Genomic DNA, 26,928 nt, shown 5'->3' with positions numbered 1-26,928 from the left:
TAATGACCATCATTATGTTTGGAAGAAAAGGGGGAGGCTTGCAAGCCGAAGAACACCATCCCAACCGTGAAGCACGGGGGTGGCAGCATCATGTTGTGGGGGTGCTTTGCTGCAGGAGGGATTGGTACACTTCACAAAATAGATGGCCTCATGAGGATGGAAAATGATGTGGTTATATTGAAGCAACATCTCAAGACATCAGTCAGGAAGTTAAAGCTTGGTCGCAAATGGGTCTTCCAAATGGACAAGGACCCCAAGCATACTTCCAAAGTTGTGGCAAAATGGCTTAAGAACAACAAAGTCAAGGTATTGGAGTGGCCATCACAAAGCCCTGACCTCAATCCTATATAACATTTGTGGGCAGAACAGAAAAAGCGTGTGCAAGCAAGGAGGCCTACAAACCTGACTCAGTTACACCAACTCTGTCAGGAGGAATGGGCCAAAATTCACTCAACATATTGTGGGAAGCTTTTGGAAGGCTACCTGAAATGTTTGACCCAAGTTAAACAATTTAAAGGCAATTCTACCAGATACTAATTGAGTGTATGTAAACTTCTGACCCACTGGGAATGTGATGAAATAAATAAAAGCTGAAATAAATCCTTCTCTCGACTATTATTCTGACATTTCACATTCTTAAAATAAAGTGGTGATCCCAACTGACCTAGGACAGGGAATTTTTACTAGGATTAAATGTCAGGAATTGTCACACAAACACACAAACATATATCATTAGCGAGTATAACATTGACTGCCTCATTGATTGCTGCCTCCCTTCATAGCATGTTAGCATAGCTCCTTCTCAGAGCTTCACTGGGCCCTCATGCTCTGACAGATGGGAGGTTAAAGGCTTCTTAAATGTCTGTATCAATCTGCAGGGTTGTCACGGTGACAATGACGGAAACAGAACACCATTAGCTGTCAGGACGCGTCAAGGGGGATCATCAGAACAACATCCCAGAAGTGGATGGATGGCCCTCACTGTCACTATCTCTATGGACATTAGGGCTAGATCAGCCTCTAATGGCATTGGTGTAAATACAGAAAATGGTTTTGTAGTTTTAACTCCACTAATCACTAATATGCTTGTATTAAGTTAACCTGCTCAGATGACTTCTGAGGATATTATGAAGTCCAGAAATACAACATCCTGTATTACAGTGAATCTGATAACACTGACTGCATTGTTATATTTGTATTAATACGATCTGTTGAATACTAATATGGTTCTGACCCGGTGAGGGTATTGTCCTTTCAACGCCACACAACAAGCATTGTAGTCCATTCCCCTGGGATAGGAGACGTTTTGTTTTTGTCCTCTTTTCACACCAGCACTCCTTTTTGACACAGAGACTCCTCTCTCTTCTCTCCCGCTGCACTGTAGCCCTTTTCAAACTGGGAAGCTCCAGGTCAGTTTCCCTTGCCAAGTTTTACGGCCTGCCATGTTGTCTATTCTGCTCAGCTATTTAAAAAATGTTGAATATCAACAATGGCTTTCACTGGTGCATTGTCAACTTTGTATGAAGCAATCTTGGCTGAATGAGATGGGTCCCAGAGCAGGGAGGGCTCGGCTGTAGCATGCAAAGAGACACCACAGGCGCCTGCCTGGTTCTCCCTCTCTTGCTCTGCTGCAGGTGGGATCGAGGAGACAGGAGCAGCCGCCCCTCTCGTCCCTGTCTTAGCCCAGCCGGTTGCGTCTGCATGGGGCTGGGCATTCCACCCACTCGTCAGTTCTCGCCGCGAGCCCTTCCTCATCCCAAGGCCCCATCCCACTGGACCTGTCGTCTGGGAGCCACTGAACGTGTGACACCTCACACAGGGATCGGAGAGCAGGAGCCCCGGAGGCCAGTCAGAGATGGGTGAGTGTCTGAGTGTGATTTGGTGGTGGTTGGGAATTGTGAGGGAGGAAAGTGGGAGGGTGGTGTAGAGAGAGATGGTATGTGTTGTATGGTATGTTCTGTTCTCAGAGTTTTGTTCTCTGTAGCTCTATGCAGCTCCAAGACAGCAGAAAATCTAACGGCAATAAGTTTGCGGTCCATCTGAGTCATAGGGTTTTAATGTACAAAGTTGTTGGGGAGGAATGCAATCACTTTAAGATAAATCATGGAAACATTTTCATGTCCAGTCTGGCAAAAATATTAAATGACTACAGATGATACAGATATCGCATTTTCTGTAAAGGTTTCACCTATTGGTCCGGATGCCATGATTGTATATTGTGTGTCTATTGAGCGGCAAGTTAGTAGAAATTACACAAGGTGGACAGGGCCAACAGAAGAGATCATGTGATTAAAGTGACTTTCAAAGCAGGTATGTCGCTTTAGATCAGAGCTCAAACTCAAACTAATGGCAATTTGGTGGTTTTCAAAATAAATGTGACGGTTTGACAGACCCAATACAGCTTGTTGACTGTAATGTACTGACATGTTAACCTAGTGCACAGGGATGTAATAAAATCTAAATTAAACTTCAAAGACAATTCCAAAGACAAAGCTCGTAACAGTTTATGTAATGCATGGCACGATTCACTACTCCCTTCATACGCTTGAATGCCTCCATGTGTTTACGCGGCTGATCATGTGTTTGTACAAGCACATGCATCTGTGTTTGCGTGAGTGAGTGAGTGAGTGAGTGAGTGAGTGAGGGAATGAGGGAGTGAAAGACAAGAGGAAAAGATCAATGAGAGTGAATGAGCTCCAGTTGGAGGTAGCTTAGTGTCACTGTGTTACTGTCAGTGAGGAGTGCAGTGAGTCTGTGAGACATCTCATCTCCTTTCCGCTCAGCAGCAGCTTGTATCTTCCATTGACACGTCAGTCTCCGGGGCATTGAGCTGTCCTCTTCAGCTGCACTGATCTCACCCCTGTTGTGGGACTGTGTTTGTCTGTGAGCATTACGATTCAACTCAGTACCGTCATATGCACAAAGTAAACTACATGTATATATACAAAATATATACAGTACCAGTCAAAAGTTTGGAAACACCTACTCATTCAAGGGTTTTTCTATGTTTTACTATTTTCTAGTGTGATTTGGGGTGGGAATTCTATGTTTTTGTTTTCTATGATTTTGTATTTCTATGTTTTGGCCGGGTATGGTTCTCAATCAGGGACAGCTGTCTATCGTTGTCTCTGATTGGGAACCATACTTAGGTAGCCCTTTTCCCTCCTTTCGGTGTGGGAAGTTAACTTTGTTTGTGGCACATAGCCTTAAGCTTCACGGTTGTTTTTGTATTGTTTATTGTTTTGATTGTGTCATCCTAATAAAAGGAATATGTACGCTCACCACGCTGCGCTTTGGTCCTCTTCATTTGACGGCTGTGACACATCTCAATTGGGTTGAGGTCGGGTGATTGAGGAGGCTAGGTCATCTGAGACAGCACTCCATCATGACTCCTTGCTGTCCCCAGTCCACCTGGCCTTGCTGCTGCTCCAGTTTCAACTGTTCTGCCTGCGGCTATGAACCCTGACCTGTTCACCGGACGTGCTACCTGTCCCAGACCTGCTGTTTTCAACTCTCTAGAGACCGCAGGAGCGGTAGAGATACTCTTAATGATCGGCTATGAAAAGCCAACTGACATTTACTCCTGAGGTGCTGACTTGCTGCACCCTCGATAACTACTGTGATTATTATTATTTGACCATGCTGGTCATTTATGAACATTTGAACATCTTGGCCATGTTCTGTTATAATCTCCACCCGGCACAGCCAGAAGAGGACTGGCCACCCCTCATAGCCTGGTACCTCTCTAGGTTTATTCCTAGGTTTTGGCCTTTCTAGGGAGTTTTTCCTAGCCACTGTGCTTTTACACCTGCATTGCTTGCTGTTTGGGGTTTTAGGCTGGGTTTCTGTACAGCACTTTGAGATATCAGCTGATGTACAAAGGGCTATATAAATAAATTTGATTGTTTTGATTTTGATTTGATCACTATCCTTCTTGGTCAAATAGCCCTTACACAGACTGGAGGTTTGTTGGGTCATTGTCCTGTTGAAAAACAAATGATAGTCCCACGAATCACAAACCAGATGGGATGGTGTATCGCTGCAGAATGCTGTGGAGCCATGTTGGTTAAGTGTTCCTTGAATTCTAAATAAATCACAGACAGTGTCACCAGCAAAGCACCCCCACACCATCACACCTCCTCCTCCATGCTTCACCGTGGGAACCACACATGCAGAGATCATCCGTTCACCTACTCTGCGGCTCACAATGACACGGCGGTTGGAACCAAAAATCCACCGGTCTAATGTCCATTTCTCATGTTTCTTGGCCCAAACAAGTCTCTTCTTATTATTGATGTCCTTTAGTAGGGGTTTCTTTGCAGCATTTCGACCGTGAAGGCCTGATTCACGTAGTCTCCTCTGAACAGTTGATGTTGAGATGTGTCTGTTACATTTATTTTGGCTGCGATTTCTGAGGCTGGTAACTCTAACTCTAACCTATCCTCAGCAGCATAGCTAACTCTGGGTCTTCCTTTCCTGTGGCGGTACTCATGAGAGCCAGTTTCATCATAGTGCTTGATGGTTTTTTGCGACTGAATTTGAAGAAACTTTCAAAGTTCTTGAAATGTTCTGGATTGACTGACCTTCATGTCTTAAAGTAATGATGGACTGTCATTTATCTTTGCTTATTTATGACTGCTTCGCCTGGTTCACCAACTACTTCTCAGATAGAGTTCAGTGTGTCAACTCGGAGGGCCTGTTGTCCGGACCTCTGGCAGTCTCTGTGGGGGGTGCCATAGTGTTCAATTCCCGGGCCGACTCTTTTCTCTGTATACAACAATGATGTCGCTCTTGCTGCTGGTGGTTTTCTGATCCACCTCTACACAGACGACACCATTCTGTATACATCTGACCCTTCTATGGACACTGTGTTAACAAACCTCCAAACGAGCTTCGATGCCATACAACACTCCTTCCGTGGCCTCCAACTGCGTTTAAATGCTAATAAAACTAAATGCATGCTCTTCAACCGACTGCTGCTCGCACCCACCCGTCCAACTAGCATCACTACTCTGGACGGTTCTGACTTAGAATATGTGGACAACTACAAATACCTAGATGTCTGGTTAGACTGTAAACTCTCCTTCCAGACTCATCTCCAATCCAAAATTAAATCTAGAATCGGCTTCCTATTTTGCAACAAAGCCTCCTTCACTCATGCTGCCAAACATACCCTTGTACAACTGACTATCCTGCCGATCCTTGACTTTGGCGATGTCATTTACAAAATAGCCTCCAACACTCTACTCAGCAAACAGGATGTAGTCTATCACATTGCCATCCGTTTTGTCACCAAAGTCCCGTATACTACCCACCACTGCGACCTGTATGCTCTCGTTGGCTGGCCCTCAGTTCATATTCGTTGCCAAAACAACTGGATCCAGGTCATCTATAAGTCTTTGCTAGGTAAAGCCCCGCCTTATCTCAGCTCACTGGTCACCATAGCAACACCCAACCGTAGCACGTGCTCCAGCAGGTACATTTCATTGGTCACCCCCAAAGCCAACACCTCCTTTGGCCGCTTTTCCTTCCAGTTCTCTGCAGCCAATGACTGGAACTAATTACAAAAATCACTGAAGCTGGAGACTTATATCTCCCTCTCTAGCAGCTTACCGATCACTGTACTTGTACACAGCCAATCTGTAAATAGCACACCCAACTACCTCATCCCCATATTGTTATTTATCTTTTTGCTCTTTTGCACCCCAGTATCTCTACTTGCACATCATCATCTGCACATCTATCACTCCTATGGTAATGCTAAATCGTAATTATTTTGCCTCTATGGCCTAGTTATTGCCTTACCTCCCTAATCTTCTACATTTGCTTACACTGTACATAGATTTTTCTATTGTGTTATTGACTGTACGTTTGTTTATGTGTAACTTTGTGTTGTTGTTTTTGTCTCACTGCTTTGCTTTATCTTGGCCAGGTCGCAGTTGCAAATGAGAACTTGCTCTCAACTGGCCTACCTGGTTAAATAAAGGTGAAATAAAAAAATAAACATTTGAGCTGTTCTTGCATAATAGGGACTTGGTTTTTTACCAAATGATGCTATCTTCTGTATACCACCCCTACCTTGTTACAAAACAACGGATTGGCTCAAACGCATTAAGAAGGAAAGAAATTCCACAAATTAACTTTTAACAAGGTACACCTGTTAATTGAAATGCATTCCAGGTGACTACCTCTTGAAGCTGGTTGAAAGAATGCCAAGAGCATGCAAAGCTATCATCAAGGCAAAGGGTGGCTGCTTTGAAGAATCTCAAATCTCAAATATATTTTGATTTGTTTATACTTTTTTGGTTACTACATGATTACATAGGTGTTATTTCATAGTTTTGATGTCTTCACTATTATTCTACAATGTAGAAAATAGTACAAATAAAGAAAAACCCTTGAATGAGTAGGTGTGTCCAAACTTCTGACTGATACTGTATGTGGACATCTCTTCCAATTAGTGGATTCGGCTTTTCAGCCACACCCATTTCTGACAGGTGTATCAGATCAAGCAAACAGCAGAGCAATCTCCATAGACAAACACTGGCAGTAGAATGGCCTTACTGAAAAGCTCAGTGACTTTCAATGTGGCACCGTCATAGAATGCTACCTTTCAAGTCAGTTCGTCAAATTTCTTTCCTGCTATAGCTGCCCCAGTCAACTGTAAGTGCTGTTATTGTGCAGTGGAAGCAACAACGCCTCAGCTGCAAAGTGTTAGGCCACACAAACTCACAGAACAGTACCACCGAGTACTGAAGCGCATAGCGCGTAAAAATCATCTGTCCTCAGTTGTAACTCTCCCTACCGAGTTCCAAACTACCTCTGGAAGCAACGTCAACACAAGAACTGTTCGTCGGGAGCTTTATGAAATGGGTTTCCATGGCCGAGCAGCCGCACACAAGCCTAAGATAACCAAGCGCAATGTAAAGCATCGGCTGGAGTGGTGTAAAGCTCACCGCTAATGGACTCTGGAGCAGTGAAAACGCTTTCTCTGGAGTGATGAAACACCCTTTACCATCTAAAATTAAATAAAATTGTATTGGTCACATAACATATTTAGTAGATATTTTTGCTGGTATAGCAAAATTATTGTGTTTCTAGCTCCAACAGTGCAGTAGTATCTACCAATTCACAACAGTACAGACTAATCTTAACGTAAAATAAATATATAAATATATCAGAGTTGCATTGACTACTATACTATTGTATACTATACTGTATTCTACTACAGTAGAATACAGTATATACATATGAAATTAGTAAAACAGTATGTAAACATTATTAAAGTGACTAGTGTTCCATTATTAAAGTGACCAGTTATTTCATGTCTATGTACATAGGGCAGCAGCCTTTAAGATGCAAGGTTGAGTAACCGGGTGGTAGCTGGCTAGTGATGGCTATTTAACAGTCTGATGGTCTTGAGATAGAAGCTGTCTATCGGTCCCAGCTTAGATGCACATGTACTGACCCAGCCTTCTAGATGATAGCAGGGTGAACAGGCCTTGGCTCGGATGGTTGATGTCCTTGATGATCTTTTTGGCCTTCCTGTGACATTGGGTGCTGTAGGTGTCCTGGAGGGCAGGCAGTGTGCCCCCTATGATGCCTTGGGCAGACCGCACCACCCTCTGGAGAGCGTGCGGTTTTGGGCGGTTCAGTTTCCATACCAGCCGGTGACACAGCCCAACTGGATGCTCTCAATTATGCATCTTTAAAGTTTGTGAGGGTCTTCTTCAGCCTGAGGTTGAAGAGGCGCTGTTGTTCCTTCTTCATCACACTGTCTATGTGGGTGGACCATTTTAGATTGTCAGTGATGTGTACACCGAGGAACTCTCCACTGCAGTCTCCGAAAGACCACGATCAGCTCCTTCATTTTGTATGCGTTGAGGGAGAGGTTATTTTCCCGGCACCACCCCGCCGGGGCCCTCACCTCCTCCCTGTAGGCTGTCTCGTCATTGTTGGTAATCAGGCGTAATACTGTTGTGTCATCTGCAAACTTGATGATTGAGTTGGTGGCGTGCGTGGCCATGCAGTCATGGTGAACAATGAGTACAGGAGGGGGCTGAGCACACACCCTTGTTGGGCCCCTGTGTTGAGGATCAGTGTAGTGGTGTTGTTTCCTACTTTCAGGAAAGTCCAGGACCCAGTTGCACAGGGCGGGGTTCAGACCCACGGCCCCAAGCTTAATGATGAGCTTGGAGGGTACTATGGTGTTGAAGGCTGAGCTATAGTCAATGCACGTCATTCTTACATAGGTATTCCTCTTGTCCAGATGGGATAGGGCAGTGTGCAGTGTGATGGTGATTGCATCGTCTGTAGATCTATTGGGGCGGTATGCAAATTGAAGTGAGTCTAGGGTGTAAGGTAAGGTGGAGGTGATAGGATCCTCAACTATCCTCTCAAAGCACTTCATGATGACAGAAGTGAGTGCTAAGGGGCGATAGTCATTTAGTTCAGTTATCTTTGCCTTCTTGGGTACAAGAACAATGGTGGACATCTTGAAGCAAGTGGGGACAGCAAACTGGGATAGGGAGAGATTGAATATGTCCGTAAACACTCCCGCCAACTGGTGTGCACATGCTCTGAGGACGTGGCTAGCGATGCCATCTGGGCTGGCAGCCTTGCGAGTGTTAACACGCTTAAATGTCCTACTCACGTCGGGCACGGAGAACGAGATCCCACAGTCCTTGGGAGCGGGCCGCGTCGGTTGCACTGTGTTATACTCAAAGCGGGCGAAGAAAGTGTTTAGCTTGTTGAGGAGCAAGAAGACGTCAGTGTCTGCAACTTGGCTGGTTTTCCCTTTGTAGTCCGTGATTGTCTGTAGACCCTGCCACATACATCTCATGTCTGAGCCATTGAATTGCAACTCCACTTTGCCTCTGTACTGACGTTTTGCCTTTTTGATTGTCTTACGGTGGGAATAACTACACTGTTTGTATTCAACCATATTCCCAGTTACCATGAACCTGTCTAGGATCAGCGTGGCGCTAGCGGCACACCCCCCCCCCCCCCACTGAAAAACCAGTGCCGCGAAATTCAAAAAAAATATTTTTTTTAAATATTTAACTTTCACACATTAAAGTCCAATACAGCTAATGAAAGACACAGATCTTGTGAATCCAGTCAACATTTCCGATTTTTAAAATGTTTTACAGGGAAGACACAATATGTAAAGATGTACATCTATTACCTAAAAACACATTAGCATAATCCACCATCTTTTATTTGTCCACCAACACCAGTAGCCATCACCAATTCGGCTAAACTAAGATATTTATAGCCCCTAACCAACAAAAAAACTCATTAGATGACAGTCTGATAACATATTTATGGTATGGGATAGGTTTTGTTAGAAAAAAGTGCATATTTCAGGTATATGGCATAGTTTACAATTGCACCCACCATCACAAATGGACTAGAATAATTACAATGAGCAACGTGTTTACCTAACTACTAATCATCAAACATTTCGTAAAAATACACAGCATACACGAATCGAAAGACACAGATCCTGTGAATACAGACAATATTTCAGATTTTCTAAGTGTCTTACAGCGAAAACACAATAAATCGTTATATTAGCATAGCACATAGCACATAGCAGCCCAGCATTGATTCTAGCCAAAGTGGGCGATAACGTCAACATCGCCAAAAATATATTAATTTTTTCACTAACCTTCTCAGAATTCTTCCGATGACACTCCTGTAACATCACATTACAACATGCATATACAGTTTGATCGAAAATGTTTATATTTAGCCACCAAAATCATGGTTAGACAATGTGAAATGTAACTCAGCTGGTCAGAATTTGTCCTTGCGCCACTTAGACAGTGATCTACTCTTATACATAAATACTCATAAACGTGACTAAAAAATATAGGGTGGACAGGGATTGATAGACAATTTAATTCTTAATACAATTGCGTTATTACATTTTTTAATTTATCCTTACTTTTCAATACAATTTGCGCCAAGCGAAGCTACGTCAAAAAACATGGCGTCCTAAGCCACTAAAATGTTTCGACAGAAACACGATTTATCATAATAAAAATGTCCTACCTTGAGCTGTTCTTCCATCAGTATCTTGGGCAAAGGATCCTTTCTTGGGAGAAATCGTCTTTTGGTGGAAAGCTGTCCTCTTGCCATGTGGAAAAGTCAACTGCGTTCGGGATGAACTGAAAAGCGTGCCCAACTTTTCACATCGTTGCAAAAATAAATGTCCCAAAATCGCACTAAACGGATATAAATTGCTATAAAACGCTTTAAATTAACTACCTTATGATGTTTTTAACTCCTATAACGAGTGAAAAGATGACCGGAGAAATATAACAGGCTAAACTAACGCTTGGAACAGGTGCGCGCCGGTGTCCACTTTGCTCATGACGCAGCTCCCAAAGAATGACTAGCTTCAGGGTTTTTTCATTTGTAGGGCCTGTGAACGTGCAATCGACCCCGTTGGAATCGTCATCACGTAAAGGCATCCAGGGGAAGACGTAAGAAGTGTCCGTATAGTCATAGCAACGACAGTGCCCTTTTAAATGACTTCAGAAGAGTGGCCAACATTTCTCAAATCTGACTCCATGTCAGGGAAATTGCTGTAGAATGGGCTCTGTTCCACTTAGAGACAAAATTTCAACTCCTATAGAAACTATAGACTGTTTTCTATCCAATAATAATAATAATATGCATATTGTACGATCAAGGATTTTGTGGGAAGCCGTTTAAAAAATTAGCCAAATTAGCATAAGTAGTCTAAACAGCGCCCCCATCCCCAACAGGTTACCATGCCGTGGTTAAATGCGGTGGTTCGCGATTTCAGTTTTCTGCAAATGCTGCCATCTAACCACGTTTTTTGGTTTGGGTATACACTTCCTGATGAACTCAGTCACTGTGTCTGTGTATACCTCAATGTTATTCTCAGAGGACACCCGAAACATATCCCAGTCCGCGAGATCAAAACAATCTTGAAGCATGGATCTGACAGTCCGACTGACATATTTGGGTTTGCCGGATGGTAGGAGAACACTACCTGCCCCAATGCATAGAGCCAACTGTAAAGTTTAATAGAGGAGGACTAAAGGTCTGGGGATGTTTTTCATGGTTTGGGGTAGGCCCCTTAGTTCCAGTGAAGGGCAATTTTAGCACTACAGCATACAATGACATTCTAGACTATTCTGTGCTTCCAACTTTGTGGCATCAGTTTGGGGAAGGCTTTTTCCTGTTTACGCATGACAATGCCCTCGTGCACAAAGCGAGGTCCATACAGAAGTAGTTTGTCGAGATCGGTCTGGAAGAACTTGACTGGCCTGCACAGACGCCTGACCTCAACCACACCGAACACCTTCGGGATTAATTGGAACGCCGACTGCGAGCCAGGCCTAATTGCCCAACATCAGTTCCCAACCTCACTAATGCTCTTGTGGCTGAAGTCCCCGCAGCAATGTTCCAACATCTAGTGGAAAGCCTTCCCAGAAGAGTGGAGGCTGTTATAGCTGCAAAGGGGGGACCAACTCCATATTAATGCCCATGATTTTGGAATGAGATGTTCGACGAGCAGGTCTACCTTTGGTCATATAGTGTTTGTGTCCTTCTGACTGAGATCCTCTGTAACGGCTGTCGCTCTCCTCATCCTCAGACGAGGAGAGGAGAGAAGGATCATCAGACCAAAATGCAGCTTCAGGGAAATAAGCCATCTTTATTATAAATACGACGATGGCAACACGAAACACAAAACACTTTCAAATTTACAAAACAAGAAAACGACGTTGACGAAACCTGAACATAAACTTACATAACTACACGTAAACTCACGGACAGGAAACAGACGACATCGAAACGAAAACGAACAGCCAAACAGTCCCGTATGGTACATACATCGACACGACACAGGAGACAATCACCCACAAACAAACAGTGAGAACGCCCTACCTAAATATGACTCTTAATTAGAGGAAAACGCAAACCACCTGCCTCTAATCAAGAGCCATACCAGGCAACCCAAAACCAACATAGAAACAGATAACATAGACTGCCCACCCAAAACTAACGCCCTGACCAATTACACGTACAAAAACAACATAAAACTGGTCAGGACCGTTACATCCTCTTTATTCAATCCCCTGTACAAGTGAAAGACACTGGCTCTGAACGTAGTGTCACAAAGCACACCATGACAAACCATCAGGATTATGGCACCCAGTACTGGACCATAGATACGTTAGTAAGTCTATTCCTAGATATTGATAGTATTCCTAAAAGCCTGTTTCCCCCATTCAATGTTCTCTGTCAGTAATATACAGAGCCTAATGTCCTGTAAGTGTGATTTGATCCTGTCTGTTTCAGTGGAGGCTGCTGAGGGGAGGACGGCTCATAATAATATCTGGAACGGAGCAAATGGAATGGGACCAACCCCATAGAAACCGTGTGTTTGATATATTTTATGCCATTCCAACGATTCCACTCCAGCCATTACCACGAGCCTGTTCTCCCCAATGAAGGTGCCACCAGCCTCCTGTGGTCTGTTTATTTTCCAGAATGGTGTCAGTCCTGATGTAATGGTCATGTGGTGGGAAGTGTGTTTTTGAGGGGGTAGCTGTATTTTCTAATGTTCCGTGTTAAAACTCCCCAAAAAGATTTGTCCTCATTCCAGACTTTCCTTACTGCTTATGTAGACTTTGCCCATATTCAAAGTCTACATAAGCAGTATGCTTTTCACACATTTGGTTACGTTACAGGCTTGTTCTAAAATGGATCAAATTAATTGTTTTCCTGATCAATCTACACACAACACCCCACAATGACAATGCAAAAACAGGTTTTTAGACATTTCTGGCAATGTATTAAAAATTTAAAACAGAAATACCTTAGTAACGTAAGTATTCAGACCCTTTGCTATGAGACTCGAAATTGAGCTCAGGTGCATCCTGTTTCCATTGATCATCTTTGTGATGTTTATACAACTTGATTGGAGTCCAACTGGGCTAAATTCAATTGATTGAACATGATTCGGAAAGGCACACACCTGTCTATGTAAGGTTCCACAGTTGACAGTGCATGTCAGAGCAAAAACCAAACCATGAGATCGAAGGAATTGTCAGAGAGCTCCGAGACAGGATTGTGTCGAGGCACAGATCTGGGGAAGGGTACTAAAACATTTCTGCAGCATTGAAGGTCCCCAAGAATACAGTGGCCTCCATCATTCTTAAATGGAAGAAGTTTGGAACCACCAAGATTCTTCTTAGAGCTGGCCGCCCAGCAAAAGTGAGTAATTGGGGGAGAAGGGCCTTGGTCAGGGAGGTGACAAGGAACCCGATGGTCACTCTGATAGAGCTCCAGAATTCCTAGGTGGTGATGGGAGAAGGACAATCATCTCTGCAACACTCCACCAATCAGGCCTTTATGGTAGAGTGGCCAGACGGAAGCCACTCCTCAGTAAAAGGCACATGACAGCCCGCTTGGAATTTGCCAAAAGGCACCTAAAGGACTCTCAGATTATGAGAAAGAAGATTCTCTGGTCTGCGGCAGGGACTGGGAGACTAGTCAGGATCGAGAGAGACCCTTGAGACCCTTGATGAAAACCTGCTCCAGAGTGCTCAGGACCTCAGAAGGTTCACCTTCCAACAGGACAACAACCCTAAGCACACAGCCAAGACAACACAGGAATGGCTTCAGGACAAGTCTCTGAATGTTCTTGAGTGACCCATCCAGAGCCCTGACTTGAACCCGATCAAACATCACTGGAGAGATCTGAAAACGGCTGTGCAGTGACACTCCCCATCCAACCTGACAGAGTTTGAGAGGATCTGCAGAGAAGAATGGGGAAACTCCACAAATAGACTTGAGGATGTTATCGCTGCCGATGGGGCTTCAACAAAGTAAGGAGTAAAGGTTCTGAATACTTATGTAAATGTGGTTTTTCAGTTTTTCATAAATTTGCCCAAATTTCTAAAAACCAGTTTTTGCCTGACATTATGGGGTATTGTGTGTAGATTGATGAAAAACTATTTAATACATTTTAGAATAAGGCTGTAATGTAACAACATTTTGAAAAAGTAAAGGGGTATGAATACTTTCCAATGCGCTGTGTGTTTATAGACCCTAGTAAGGCGGTGAGTGAGTTGATGTCTTGCTACCTCTGGAGATCCAACCGGCAGCACAGTCCTCTGTCTCACCTCTCAAAGTGAGCTCAGCTCACCCCTCGTTACCTCAGGGAAGGTGCCACCAGCAGCACCCTCCTTTCAGACTCAGGCCAGGCCATCCATTAACCTGTCAACACTCCTACTTCCCCACCGTAGTTTGGGCTGAATTTAGAACACTGTCTGTAATGAAACCACCAGTAATCACCCAAACGCATCTCGTCACGCTCAAGGTAATTAATATATTTGGAGGGCGATGGCTAACTCTTAATTAAATTATGCCTCTTTTAATGAGACCGTGACTGAGACTAAATGTATGGCCACTATCTCCATTATCAAGAGCTTGGTGCGCAACAGAGATTTGTCATTTTCCTCCAAATCACTCGCAGATTAGGTTTAATGACGCTCATGATTAATCTATCAATTTATACTTGTTTGTTTCTCTCTTAAACATATAATAAATTACATTTTGTAATTACCTCAGCCAGCTTTGGCTACTGTAAAAGCCTCCGTTTCTGCAATTAATGCACAAAAGTATTCCTATTATATATACATTTTTAGGGAAAATACAGATAACTTCATGGTATTAATCATATTACAAAATTGGATGTTTTTAATTAATTCAAGATACACTCCGAAAATTAATTGCGCATTCTCACAATACTATCTTAAACTAATGAAGGCTCGACAAAGAGACTGCTTAATTTTTTTTAAAGGTGCCAGATTAGTGGGATCTCAATTATGGCTAAAACAAAAGCCAGCCGCTTGCTAGGGCATGGCGCAAAGAAAGAAAATGATGCTTCAGCACTTTCTCCCAAACAAAAAAAGGAGAACGTTTCTATTGTTTTTGGGGAACTGTAGAACATGGCAATGATTCAAAAGATACACGAGAAATAATGAGTGCTGTAATTAGCCATGCAGTAGGCAATAACAGTCTTTAAAACGATAACGTAGAGTAGACAGAGGTGGTTCATAAAAGGTGATTTACAAGCGACAACGTCACTAAACAGGATGGCATCATCGGCCTGCAGACAGACAGGGTATTGTGTTATAACCTCAGCAGCCTATAACAGTAAGTATAACATTAAGCATACTGTACACTCTTAGAAGTGAAGGTGTCTTGAAGACCCTTTTGGGTTGCCACACCGGAGGCTCCTTGAGAAAACCCCTCTGGAAATGGTCTTTCAAGAACCCTCTGAAAGGGTATTCGACGAACCCCTGTGTAAAGGTTCACACCAGAATTGAAGCTACAAAACTGTCAGTGTTCAACATGAACATACACAGCAGGACAGATGAACAGGAATTACATTTATGTTAATATCTATCTTAAAGCCACGCCCCTACCAAGCCTCGCCTCCACCCCAGGATTCCTCCAAGGAACCCTTTGCTACATTGAACCATTAAAAGTTTCCTCCAAGAACCTCTCAAAAAACCGAAGGTGCAAGTATGAACCATTGACTAGCAATCCAGGAGGTTACAGACCACCACATATACAGGGCTACAGTTAATACAAAAAGGAGATGGATGGAGGTGATTGGCCCATAGGGTCAATTGAGATGATAGAGATTACAACACATTTTAATACGAGGGCCTTTTCAGTTGAGGAAGTTCTCAGCAACCGAATCTGCTCTCACGCAAACATAGAAGTAGTCATGTTACATCCTCATTTTAAAACAATGAATTGTTATAACAGCCAGCTTGACTCAGTGGCTCAGTAGAAAAAAACATATGACATTTTCTGCTTAATTAAAACTGAATCAAAATTTGCTTTGAATGGTCATGATCTAATAATTCAGGGTATTTCAGTATTCTTTTTTTAATTTAACGCACCATATACCAAATGTGCTGTTATGGATGTTTTTTTAATTGTCCATACTAAAAGTAAGGGATTATTGTTTTAAAATGTGATCCAGGGAGCAAATTGAAAGCGTCTATTCATTTAAAATGCTTCTTTTCTAATGCCCTTTTTATGTGACATACGTTCATTAAAGCTTTGAGGTACATTGGTCAATAACCCTTATATAAAATGCATATTTTACTTAAGGCATCATAAAATGATTGCCTACCATTGCCTTGACTAAGTCTATTCAACATATTCACACATTAAGTGTGTGTTATTTATTCTAAAAAGACAAGTAAACAACCCACTATGTTTTAGTGTTCGCAATAGTCATTTAAAATAACATATTCTAGAGAGGAAGCAGCTATTGCTACAGCCTGACTAAATGTAGGCCTGTGCCCAGGAGGTTGGTGGCACCTTAATTGGGGAGGACGGGCTCGTGGTAATGGCTGGAGCGGAATCAGTGGAATGGAATCAAATACATCAAACACATGTGTAACAGTATAACTTTAAACCGTCCCCTCGCCCCGACACGGGCGCGAACCAGGGACCCTCTGCACACATCGACAACGGTCGCCCACGAAGCACGGTCGTTACCCATCGCTCCACAAAAGCCGCGGCCCTTGCAAAGCAAGGGGCAACACTACTTAAGTCTCAGAGCAAGTGACGTAACTGATTGAAATGCTACTAGCGCGTACCCGCTAACTAGCTAGCCATTTCACATCCGTTACACTCACCCCCCTTTCAACCTCCTCCTTTTCCGCAGCAACCAGTGATCCGGGTCAACAGCATCAATGTAACAGTATAACTTTAAACCGTCCCCTCGCCCCGACACGGGCGCGAACCAGGGACCCTCTGCACACATCGACAACGGTCGCCCACGAAGCACGGTCGTTACCCATCGCTCCACAAAAGCCACGGCCCTTGCAAAGCAAGGGGCAACACTACTTAAGTCTCAGAGCAAGTGACGTAACTGATTGAAATGCTACTAGCGCGTACCCGCTAACTAGCTAGCCATTTCACATCCGTTACACATGTTTTGATGCCATTCCCTGACACCGTTCCAGACATTATTATGAACCGTCCTCCCCTAGGCAGCCTCCACTGGGCCTGAGAGTTGTAGCTCAAAAGTGACTGCGTCTTCTGTCTGTAAGGTGAGCTGCTGTCTTCTCAGTGAGTGTGTGGATGTGTGTCGGTGAGTAGGCGAGTCGGTGGGTGTGCTTGAGAAAAAGTGTTTATAGACGCGACCACGAGTACGACACCAAGCAAGAGCAATACATCCCAAGGTGGCGAGCCTCAGGACACTCTCTTGGCTAAGTGAGATGGAGCAGAGAGAGTGCTGGGTGGTCACGCCTTGTCTGTTGATGACAGTGACGGGTTAAAGAGATTACACCGGGGACTGTGTGTGTCAGCAGCCGTGGGCCGGCCCTCCTCACACTGGAACACAATGAGCAACGACATGCTTGGGCTGCTGGGGGGGAAAACCTCAGTTTCAGACATTCCTCCCAAACAGCTACAGGGGGAAAACAACATGTTGCATGTTGTCTTTGCTTCTCAGCTCAATTGAGACCCTTACATTCCAGCGGGCCCAACAAGGTGGCCAGTTGGGTGGTGGTGGTGAGTGCGGACGTAATATAACGTCTCAGAGCTGAGCTGAGCCTCGTCGGTGCAATGACAACACACCAAATGACTCATCTGAAGCAGTGGCAAGACCTTTTCATTAGCCCTGGTGGACAGACGTCACACCACTAAAGCTCGTTGGCTGCCTGTGAAAAAGGGAAATGAGTTCTGTTCTGAATGGTTGTTTTTCTTCTCTTTGAAGGTATGAAGGACAGGCCCTCTGTCTTAATGACTGACTGACTCACGGACATGGCTTTCAACAACATGGTCGGTCCTAGAGGAAGAAATTATGCTCTAGCAGTCACACAACCCAACACACGGTGAGTTGAATAGACCCCCCCTTCTCCATTCCCCATCTCTCTCGATTCATTAGGCCAGACTACATGGCAATAGCAACGTCGCTCAAGGATTACTATGAAGGAACCATGAGTTTAAATGTGGGTGCAGAGACAGTTAGCGGTGAAGGACACATCCACTGCCACTGCATCATCCTCTGGTTCACAATCACTCAGCTTGTCATGAAACCCACTTCCCCAGCCCTCCTTTACACCCACTATGAGGATGCATTGAGAGCAGTGATGCTATACATACAAGCCTCTCTTCCACCATTAGCGTGGAATTACCAAATGTTTAGGAGTTGTTACATAGTCTGTTCTCTGCCATGTGTTCATAGAGAGAGGGGGGGGGGTGCAGGCATTCTCTTGTGTTTTATTTTGAAATCAAATTATTTCGTTTTTATTTTATGGAGCTAACATATTTCCTAAATATGTATTTATAGATGGCTTACACTCCTTGTCATAGACGGTTTTTTCGAAATGGTGCTAACATAATGGATAAATGTTAAATTAACCGTGAACAAATGAATCACTGCTAATAGTGCACTGTCTAACTACTTAATGTGCCACAGGGATGTACAAGTTTCTGCATGATGCGAACTAGTGGGATATATATCGTTAGGATTACTAAACAGTCAATCATTCGCAAGTGATGATGTTGTTCATCGTTAGCAATAAACCGCAACATTTTAGTATCTTATAGTCTGTCACTGACACTTAACCTTTGGTGTTCCATAGGCTATTACGCAAGGCACGTTATGGTCTTAATAACAGTCTATAGACAGCCGATTGAAAATATACTGTACAAAAATATGAATAAGAATAATGAATATAAATTAACAATATTTTATAAATGAATTAACAACAATGTATGCCCTTTAGTTTTATTCATAGACATAGAACATGTATTTTTATTATATATTCATCGTTATTTAACTTTGCAAAATCATTAATTTGGGTGATTCAAAGCTATGGTCATTTTGTCAATGTAATTAGCACATTATGTAATCTCTGGTGAAATGTGATTAGAAGCTCAAATGATTCCACAGTCAGTAATGACCTTGCATTACATACAGACATTAAACACATTAAAATATATATGCAGCAAGGCATGCGGTTAATAACATTAAATATCTACAGGAGCATGAGTTCGTTCAAATGTTACGACTTTTACAACAAATGAGGATAGTAACACCGCTCTACTGCCCTTCCTTGAAGTGACCCGTGCATATTATTTTACCTGTGGTAAAACGAGAGAAGACGCAACCATTTACACTGACACAATGGGAACAGCAGACCGTGTGTAAATTGCATCTTCATTTGCATTCCTGGTCCAAAAATCATGCAAATCTTAATGAGACAGTCTCTATTGTGGCTGTAATTGAAAACCCATTCTTTGTTAATTACTGTTTCTCAAAGGCCTTGTCCACAGTCACTGAGCTGAAACAAAAAAGTTATTGATTCCAGAGGCCGTGGGGTTTAAATGGACATCTAACGCAATGGTTTATAGTCTGTTTGAGGGGATATGCATATTTTCCCAGGCCAAAATGATAGTTTTTCCCCTTGGATTAAATAAAGAACGGCGGGGATCCGTTTCGCATTTCTAACCGCACACGTTCTCTTTTAATGTATGCCAACAAAGCCTATAGCCAGAAACCAAACCACTGTTATTTATTAATCAGTCTATTGATAAGGCTAGTTAAATACCACAGATAAATCTCTCTATTCATATTGGGGGATTTAAATCAGTATATAGTCTTTATTCAAATTATAAAACAAATACACTGCCATGTCTAATAGATTTCTTTCAGTGGGGGATATTATAGAATATTCAGTTTACCATGCGCCTTCCAGCACATTGTCCGTCCTGAATTCAATTTCTCTGACCAAAAGCCCTATTCAGTAAGCTTGCATAGGGACATTGTGCAGACTAACTGCATGCCCTTTCAATGGGGGAATTAATGCAACTTTTGTGTCAATTAGACCGAATTAGAATGAATTTTAATTCGCCTAAAGCCCTGCGCAAATAACGTTGTTCATGATATACTTTTTAGTAGGCTATATCCTCTTATCATATTGTGCGGATATGCGATAGCGGGCCTTTCTGTCATTTCCATATTGTTTATTTACTGCTCATTAATACGATTCAGATCAGGAGTGAAATAGAGATTATTCAACATGATGGGTCGTAAATGTAATAGTCTTTCATTTGAGGAATACGTTTTTATTCAATCATTTTTATTTAAAAAAAAATGTATACATTGGACTATAAAAGAAAAATGAATTGAAGGGTTGCCCAAGCTTGTTCCTGTCAATGAATGGGAGCTCTTGGCCAATTGTTGCTGAGAGGACTTCTGTGGGGACTGATGCAGTTTATCGAAAGAGGCTTTAGTGTGTCTTGGTTTATATTTTATAAGACTTGATTAAAAATATAGTATTTTCATTTGTCACTCAATTGCTGCATCCCTTGGTGACAAGTGAATCATATTAAAATGAAGGGCTTGTTCAGAAATACACTAATATCAGATATGGTAACTCAACTGACATTGTTTGCATGCTGGTTGCACATTACTCTGCATACCTGAACATTCACACATTTACTCCAAACACTTTCAACAGTGTGTTTCTGCAAGCCGTGACTGCAGGCCATGGGGCCCGAGGGGCATGGAGCTCGCTGAGGCCGAACACTGGCAGGCTTTGCTGGTGGTCCTCCTCGCCCTCCGCTTTCGTTAATTAGGAAATGAGGTGCACAGAGGCCCTCATTACCGAACCCCGGGTTACTTCGAGTTTTCCTTTTCCCGCTGTCTGGTCGATTTCCATAAGAAGATTACAAGCGGATAAGTTTGTGAATCTTCACAGATAAACAAATAACTGTTTTCTGAATTAGATGGGTTAACCCAAGCACTAATTAGAGGTTAACGACAAGTCCTGTGCTCTGTTGATGGCGGATCAATCAACAAAGCTTTTCAATTGATTAACGTCTAGGTAAATCAATATGTTGTTCTATGAGCTGGATAGCAAGTGTGAACTGCGTTTCTATGGTATTGATTTACATTAATACCGTGTCTTCAACTAAATTGAATGTAGGCTACTCTTTCTCTGGCAGACATGTTTTGAAAGTGAATTCCATTCGTTCGATTTATTAAAGGTCCAATGCAGCCGTTTGTATCTCAATATCAAATCATTTCTGGGTAACAATGAAGTACCTTACACTGTGATGGTTTTTAATGAAAATTGTGAAAAATAAACTACAATTGCTTCTTAGCAAACAGCAATTTCTCAGTAATTTTGCTAGGACTGTCTGGGAGTGGCCTGAGTGGGGAGGGGAAAACTGAAAACGAGCTGTTATTGACAGAGGCTTGGAACTCTCTTTCTTATTGGTCTATTAACTCATCTACCACCTAGGGAAGTCACCAAGCAGGCCAAAACTCCATCTCAACAAAACAGGCTGAAATTTCAGGTGGTCTTTGCAAACAGCTCTTACAATAAAAGGGTATTATCATAATTTTTACAATTTCACAGTATTATTCCAACCTCATAGTGTGGAAACATATATAAAACATGGGGAAATATATATTTCAACATAATCAGATTGGTTGTGGCGGCAGGTAGCCTAGTGGTTAGAGCGTTGGACTAGTAACCGAAAGGTTGTTAGATTGAATCCCTGAGCTGACAAGGTACAAATCTGTTGTTCTGCCCCTGAACGAGGCAGTTAACCCAATGTTCCTAGGCCGTCATTGAAAATAAGAATTTGTTCTTAACTGACTTGCCTAGTTAGATAAAGTTTTTTTTTAAAGTAGGCTTGTTCATTACATCAGATTGTTATGGGTACATGGACTAAAGATTATATTATTTCATGTCAAGCCTGTGTATTTTCAAGCCTTGATAATTATTTTGTTGTAAATCGTATGCTATTCTGTTGAAAAGAGGTGACAATAGGCTATTTAAAGTTTTGATATCAAATAATCTCCCCTTTCGATTTTGAAATCCAATTCACATGCATAAATATGCTTACCCATAATTTCAATAAATTAGATGGGTTCCTGAAATAAAACATAGACATTTGGAACTTCTTTAGATTTAATAGTGAAGTTATTAGTGTGCAGAATTCCTTTTCGTTAATATTTAAAATCCTTAATCGCTCCCAGATCTGTGGTGCTCTATATTGAGTGGCGGAGGTGTTAATTTAGGACGTTTTTGATGGACGAAGCGCGTGTAGTCATTAGCAGGTGTCAAGTTTTCCCGAGGGCTGGGAGAAAATCTCACTTCTGTTTCAACTGCTAAACAGGAACCGTGTGTTTTGGGTCTTTGCGGTGACCATGTTAATAACCATTAGCACTGCAGAGTGAAAACGTTATACGCACGAGAGCTGTCGAATTTCACGACGAAGTAGCGTAAATATATATAAACTTTCTCAGAGCACCAATCAACCCTTCGTTCAAAACAAAGTCTTGAGAGGTAGGCTGTAAGCAGTCGTCTCTCCACAAGAGGTCGTTGATGTATCAAGGTTTTATCTTTCGCCGCTGTACCATTCCCAATGTTGGCTGTTTTGAGAATTAGCCACTGAGATTAACCAAAATTAGTCGAGAAATAGAAAGTGAATCCGCATTTGCAAACATCGATGGACATGGTAAACAAAACATTTAATCCAATATTGTGCCAATTACGCACACTTACTGTGCAGTTTATTTTAAGTAACCCACATTTAAATTTAAAACATCTTCAGTGTCATGCTGTTTTGATGAATCAGACTTTTTGTCAATATGTTAATATAATAAATACATTCTAATTCAATTCATCATAAATTCCCATTTGAAAATGACAAGCACACACCTTTTAAACATATTAACAAATTGTTTTGTTGTCTGACATTGGCTGCAATTGAAATAGTATTTACAGAAACCCTTCTGTATGAAGGAGCACGCTAACCTCAAGTTATATATAGATGCCAATCTCCAATTCTAAGATATCATCTTGATATTTAAGGAGGGGCGAGTATTCATGAATGAATGGAGAGAATAATACCACTTTTCTGCCTCTATATTTGCTTTGCACTCATAGGTCTATCTATACAGGCATTGGAACCACGCCTCCAGTCACCACTTGAATGGGATTATTTGATTTCCACCTTTTTCTTTACCAAGACCCCTTACAAATGATGAAGTTACGTCTGTAATGACATGATTTGCTAGAGTTTTATGCATGGTTTATTTTTTTCATGATCGGTCATGTCTATAGCACCTACAAACTCAAACCTATATATTTAACTATTAGGATAATATATTTGATGATCAAGTTGACTTGAATTGTCGACGTGATCTGTTCCATCAAACCTATTCGTTTCATTTAAAAACCCTATATAGGCTATGATTCAGTTTGTTTCAGTAAGATTTTAGCCATTTTCTAAAATGTTTCCTGCATGTGATGTAACTTACATTTTAACATCTCAATATACATATATACATGTATAGTTTGTTTGAATTACTTCAGATTAACTATAATTAAGCAATAAGGCCAGAGGAGGTGTGGTATATGGCCAATATTCCACGGCTACGGGTTGTTCTTATGCATGACGCAACAAACCCAGAGGTGCCTTATTTCTATTATAAACATGTTACCAACATAATTAGACAATAAAATAAATGTTTTGTCATACCCATGGTAGACGGTATGATATACCACGGCTGTCAGCCAATCAGCATTCAGGGCTCGAACCACCTAGTTTTTAATCTAATTTAACTGTTTTATAAGGTGTTCTTTATGTATAAAATTGAATCTATCCCTTTCCTTCTACAACTCCAACCCCAAACAGAGCACTGTCCAACTCAATTCGGTAGACGAAGCCGTGCTGTGATTGGTCGGGAGCAACGCATTGTTTCGCTGTCAATCCAAATCACATGACCCGGGAACTAATAACAGCTGAGGTTGGCGGACAAGTTTGCAGAGTTCTGTTTCAGAGCACTGAGAAATTGGAAGCGCCTGACAAACTAACATTGCCTGAGCTTCTTTTGACAACTTTTTCCCCCTCACATGAGACTGGTCAGTACTATTTCTATCTCTCTTGTCTTTGATGGTATTTTGTTCAACTTTATCCACGCCTGAGAGTGAACATTTCAAAGCCGTTCGAATGTATAACATGATGGAAACCGAGATCAAGAGCCCACTCCCACAGTCCAATTCGGGCTCAGCGGCGGGCAACAAGAATAACAGTGCCACCGACCAGGACCGGGTGAAGCGGCCTATGAATGCTTTCATGGTGTGGTCCCGTGGACAGCGGAGAAAGATGGCACAAGAGAACCCTAAAATGCACAACTCTGAGATTAGCAAGCGGCTCGGTGCAGACTGGAAACTTTTGACCGACGCGGAGAAGAGACCCTTCATCGACGAGGCCAAGCGTCTGCGCGCCATGCACATGAAGGAGCATCCGGATTACAAATACCGTCCCCGCAGGAAGACCAAGACCCTGCTCAAGAAAGACAAGTATTCTTTGCCTGGAGGACTTCTGGCGCCAGGTGCCAACGCTGTCAACAACGGCGTCTCGGTGGGACAGCGGATGGACAGTTATGCTCACATGAATGGCTGGACAAACAGTGCGTACTCCCTCATGCAGGACCAGTTGGCCTACCCTCAGCATCACAGCATCAACAGCCCACAGATTCAGCAGATGCACCGGTATGAGATGGCAGGGCTCCAGTACCCCATGATGTCCTCGGCGCAGACCTACATGAACGCAGCATCCACGTACAGCATGTCCCCCGCATACACGCAGCAAACCTCCAGCGCCATGGGTTTGGGTTCCATGGCCTCCGTGTGCAAGACCGAGCCGAGCTCACCACCTCCGGCGATTACTTCTCACTCCCAGAGAGCGTGTTTGGGGGACCTGAGGGATATGATCAGCATGTACCTGCCTCCCGGTGGCGACAGCGCGGATCACGCGTCCCTGCAGACCAGTCGGTTACACAGTGTACATCCGCACTATCAGACCGCGGGGACTGGCGTGAACGGAACGCTACCCCTAACCCACATTTGAAAAAATGACTATAAACTTAAGTACTTCGTATACTTGAACATTTTGATTGCTAAAATAATCGCCGTTCAGTAGTTAAAAAAAACAATAATACATTTGATTTTTTTTATCTCAATGAGTTGTCCATTTTAAAGCATTTTAAAACTACATATCCTGGCCTGAAACTGAATGTTCAGTCCACCAGAGTAAATTGCATTGCAAATAGGCTTTTATCATGATTTATAAGCAATCAGCTTCTGTAGAAGAATTGGACTTCTATATTTGAATAATGCCATCATATTTTCTCTGAAAAGGGCATTTGGCCTCGTGAAGAGGCGTTGTATTTCAGAAAAGCTGGATTGAGAGTTGGTTCATACGTGTTTACACTTAATTTGTAGAATGTCAGTGTCGGCTGTGTCCAAATCTTTGTAGTCTTTTTCTTCATGACCTAGGTTTTAATGAAATGTAAGACTGCGGGTCGCAAGTGCAAGTTTTTATTTATAGTGTTTTTTTTGTTATAATGTTCCTTTTTTTGGACTTTTTTTTGTGGTTTTTAGTCAGGTTAACCCATATCATGGGCCAAGAGGAAGTTTTATTTAAAACTGACGTTTCTACTCATTTTAAGACCATCCTCTATTCTTAAATGATGAATAAATTTGTACGAAACAAGATTACTGAGTCTGTGTGTTTTGGTGATTGTGTGGGGTATGAGCCACCTGATGAGTACTTGTCGATAGGGGATGTGACGTGAGTTTGATGGGTGAAATCTGTCAGGTATCATAGGAGATGCCGCTTCACAGAATGCAATGAGTGTAACATTGAAAAGCAAAGTGATTTATCTTAGGCGATGGGTCTAACGAAGTGTGACTAATGAGAACTCAAACATGACGGATGAAGACGGTCTTGTATAACTCAAGTTTTCATCACCTCTTCCACCTAAAATAGACCTACTGCAAACACTAATTTTAGTAAATAAAATATACGTTCATTTAGATTTTGTAAAGTGTTGCATAGCCCAATATTGTTTTGAATAATTCTGTTTAATGATCAGCATAATATCTTCCAATTATCGAAATATAGGCTTTTTCCCCCTCCTAACTTTGGTTGCGGTGAACAATTTTCCCCATTACTATTTAGGCTTAACTAAATACACGGGTATCTGACTGGTTACTCACTTATGCAATTTTGTTGGGAATAGCTGGGACATGGAGAAATACGGCAGCACCTAAAATGTTAATGTCAATGGGCCTATAAAAAGTGTAGGTCTAACATTTCATTTCATTGCTGACTTTAAACAATTTCGCTTTTCAGAAAGATCTTTTAAATTACTCATCTGAATTTAACTTACTGTTTGCTTGTAGGCCCACTGGGCTGCTTTAACCAATAGTTTAACTTTCGTTTCTTACCAAACCATGACATATAACTTAGGCTACTCAATATAGTGTATTTCGAAATGGAATGTTTGTCGATTGGGTATATTTACTGTAGTCTGCTTGACTCTATGGAATGTGTTCTCTGAATGGTTCTGCCATATATTAGGGTGAACTATGAAGGCTGCGTTGACTCAATCTAATCGTTTATAACGCTCCTTTTCACAGTGTGGAGTCCAGCAAAGTCTTTCCAATATTGACTTTGGATCCTTTATACGTAGTCATATCAGATGGCAAAGTGAATCTCGGTAGGCCTACCTGTAAATCCACTCCTTTATTGTGCACAGTTTATCGCCAACATGTTCAACGGGGTGAATGAGTGTGAAGACACATTTTATGTATTTTATTTTATTAGGATCCCATTAGCCGACGTAAATAGCGACAGCTAGTCCTACAGATGTCCAGTCTTACTAGGGTCAGACACAAGCAAAAAGACATCACAGGTAAAATACTTTACAATTTACATACATTAAAACGGTGTGTATGCATCTATCCGTTATACATACACACAAAAAGTAGGGCACATGGGGAGAAGCGTTTTGCAGTGAGGTGTTACTTTGTT

The 26,928-nt window shown here is 42.2% G+C and overlaps 2 protein-coding genes across 11 annotated transcripts in view; both read left to right on the top strand.

Annotated features, from left to right (window-relative positions):
- The first annotated feature begins 1,333 nt into the window (after positions 1 to 1,333).
- Positions 1,334 to 26,928, top strand: part of LOC129827693 (bromodomain-containing protein 4-like) — a 128,737-nt gene continuing 103,142 nt past the window's right edge. For 3 of the 10 annotated variants that reach the window (XR_008755207.1, XR_008755204.1, XM_055888765.1), the window contains exons 1-2: positions 1,336 to 1,859; positions 17,798 to 17,915. Coding sequence is in view for 3 of the 10 variants with exons in the window: in XM_055888765.1 (XP_055744740.1) it covers positions 17,845 to 17,915 (71 nt within the window). In the remaining 7 variants the exon portion in view is untranslated. Of the gene's footprint in view, positions 1,860 to 17,797; positions 17,916 to 26,928 lie in introns of all 10 variants that reach the window. The other 7 variants (XR_008755208.1, XM_055888768.1, XR_008755206.1 and 4 more) reach the window with 4 other exon arrangements.
- On the top strand, positions 23,857 to 25,607 carry LOC129827692 (transcription factor Sox-3). The gene has a single exon (XM_055888764.1). The coding sequence runs from the start codon at positions 24,001 to 24,003 to the stop codon at positions 24,958 to 24,960; it is 960 nt and encodes a 319-aa protein (XP_055744739.1). The 5' UTR covers positions 23,857 to 24,000; the 3' UTR covers positions 24,961 to 25,607.

Source organism: Salvelinus fontinalis, chromosome 29, assembly GCF_029448725.1.
Source record: "Salvelinus fontinalis isolate EN_2023a chromosome 29, ASM2944872v1, whole genome shotgun sequence".
Taxonomy (NCBI): Eukaryota; Metazoa; Chordata; class Actinopteri; order Salmoniformes; family Salmonidae; genus Salvelinus; species Salvelinus fontinalis.
This window is presented reverse-complemented; position numbering and strand designations above follow the sequence as displayed.

Excerpts from the sequence above, each read along its gene's own strand:
- LOC129827692 (XM_055888764.1), top strand. The coding sequence starts at position 24,001 with ATGGTATTTTGTTCAACTTTATCCACGCCTGAGAGTGAACATTTCAAA.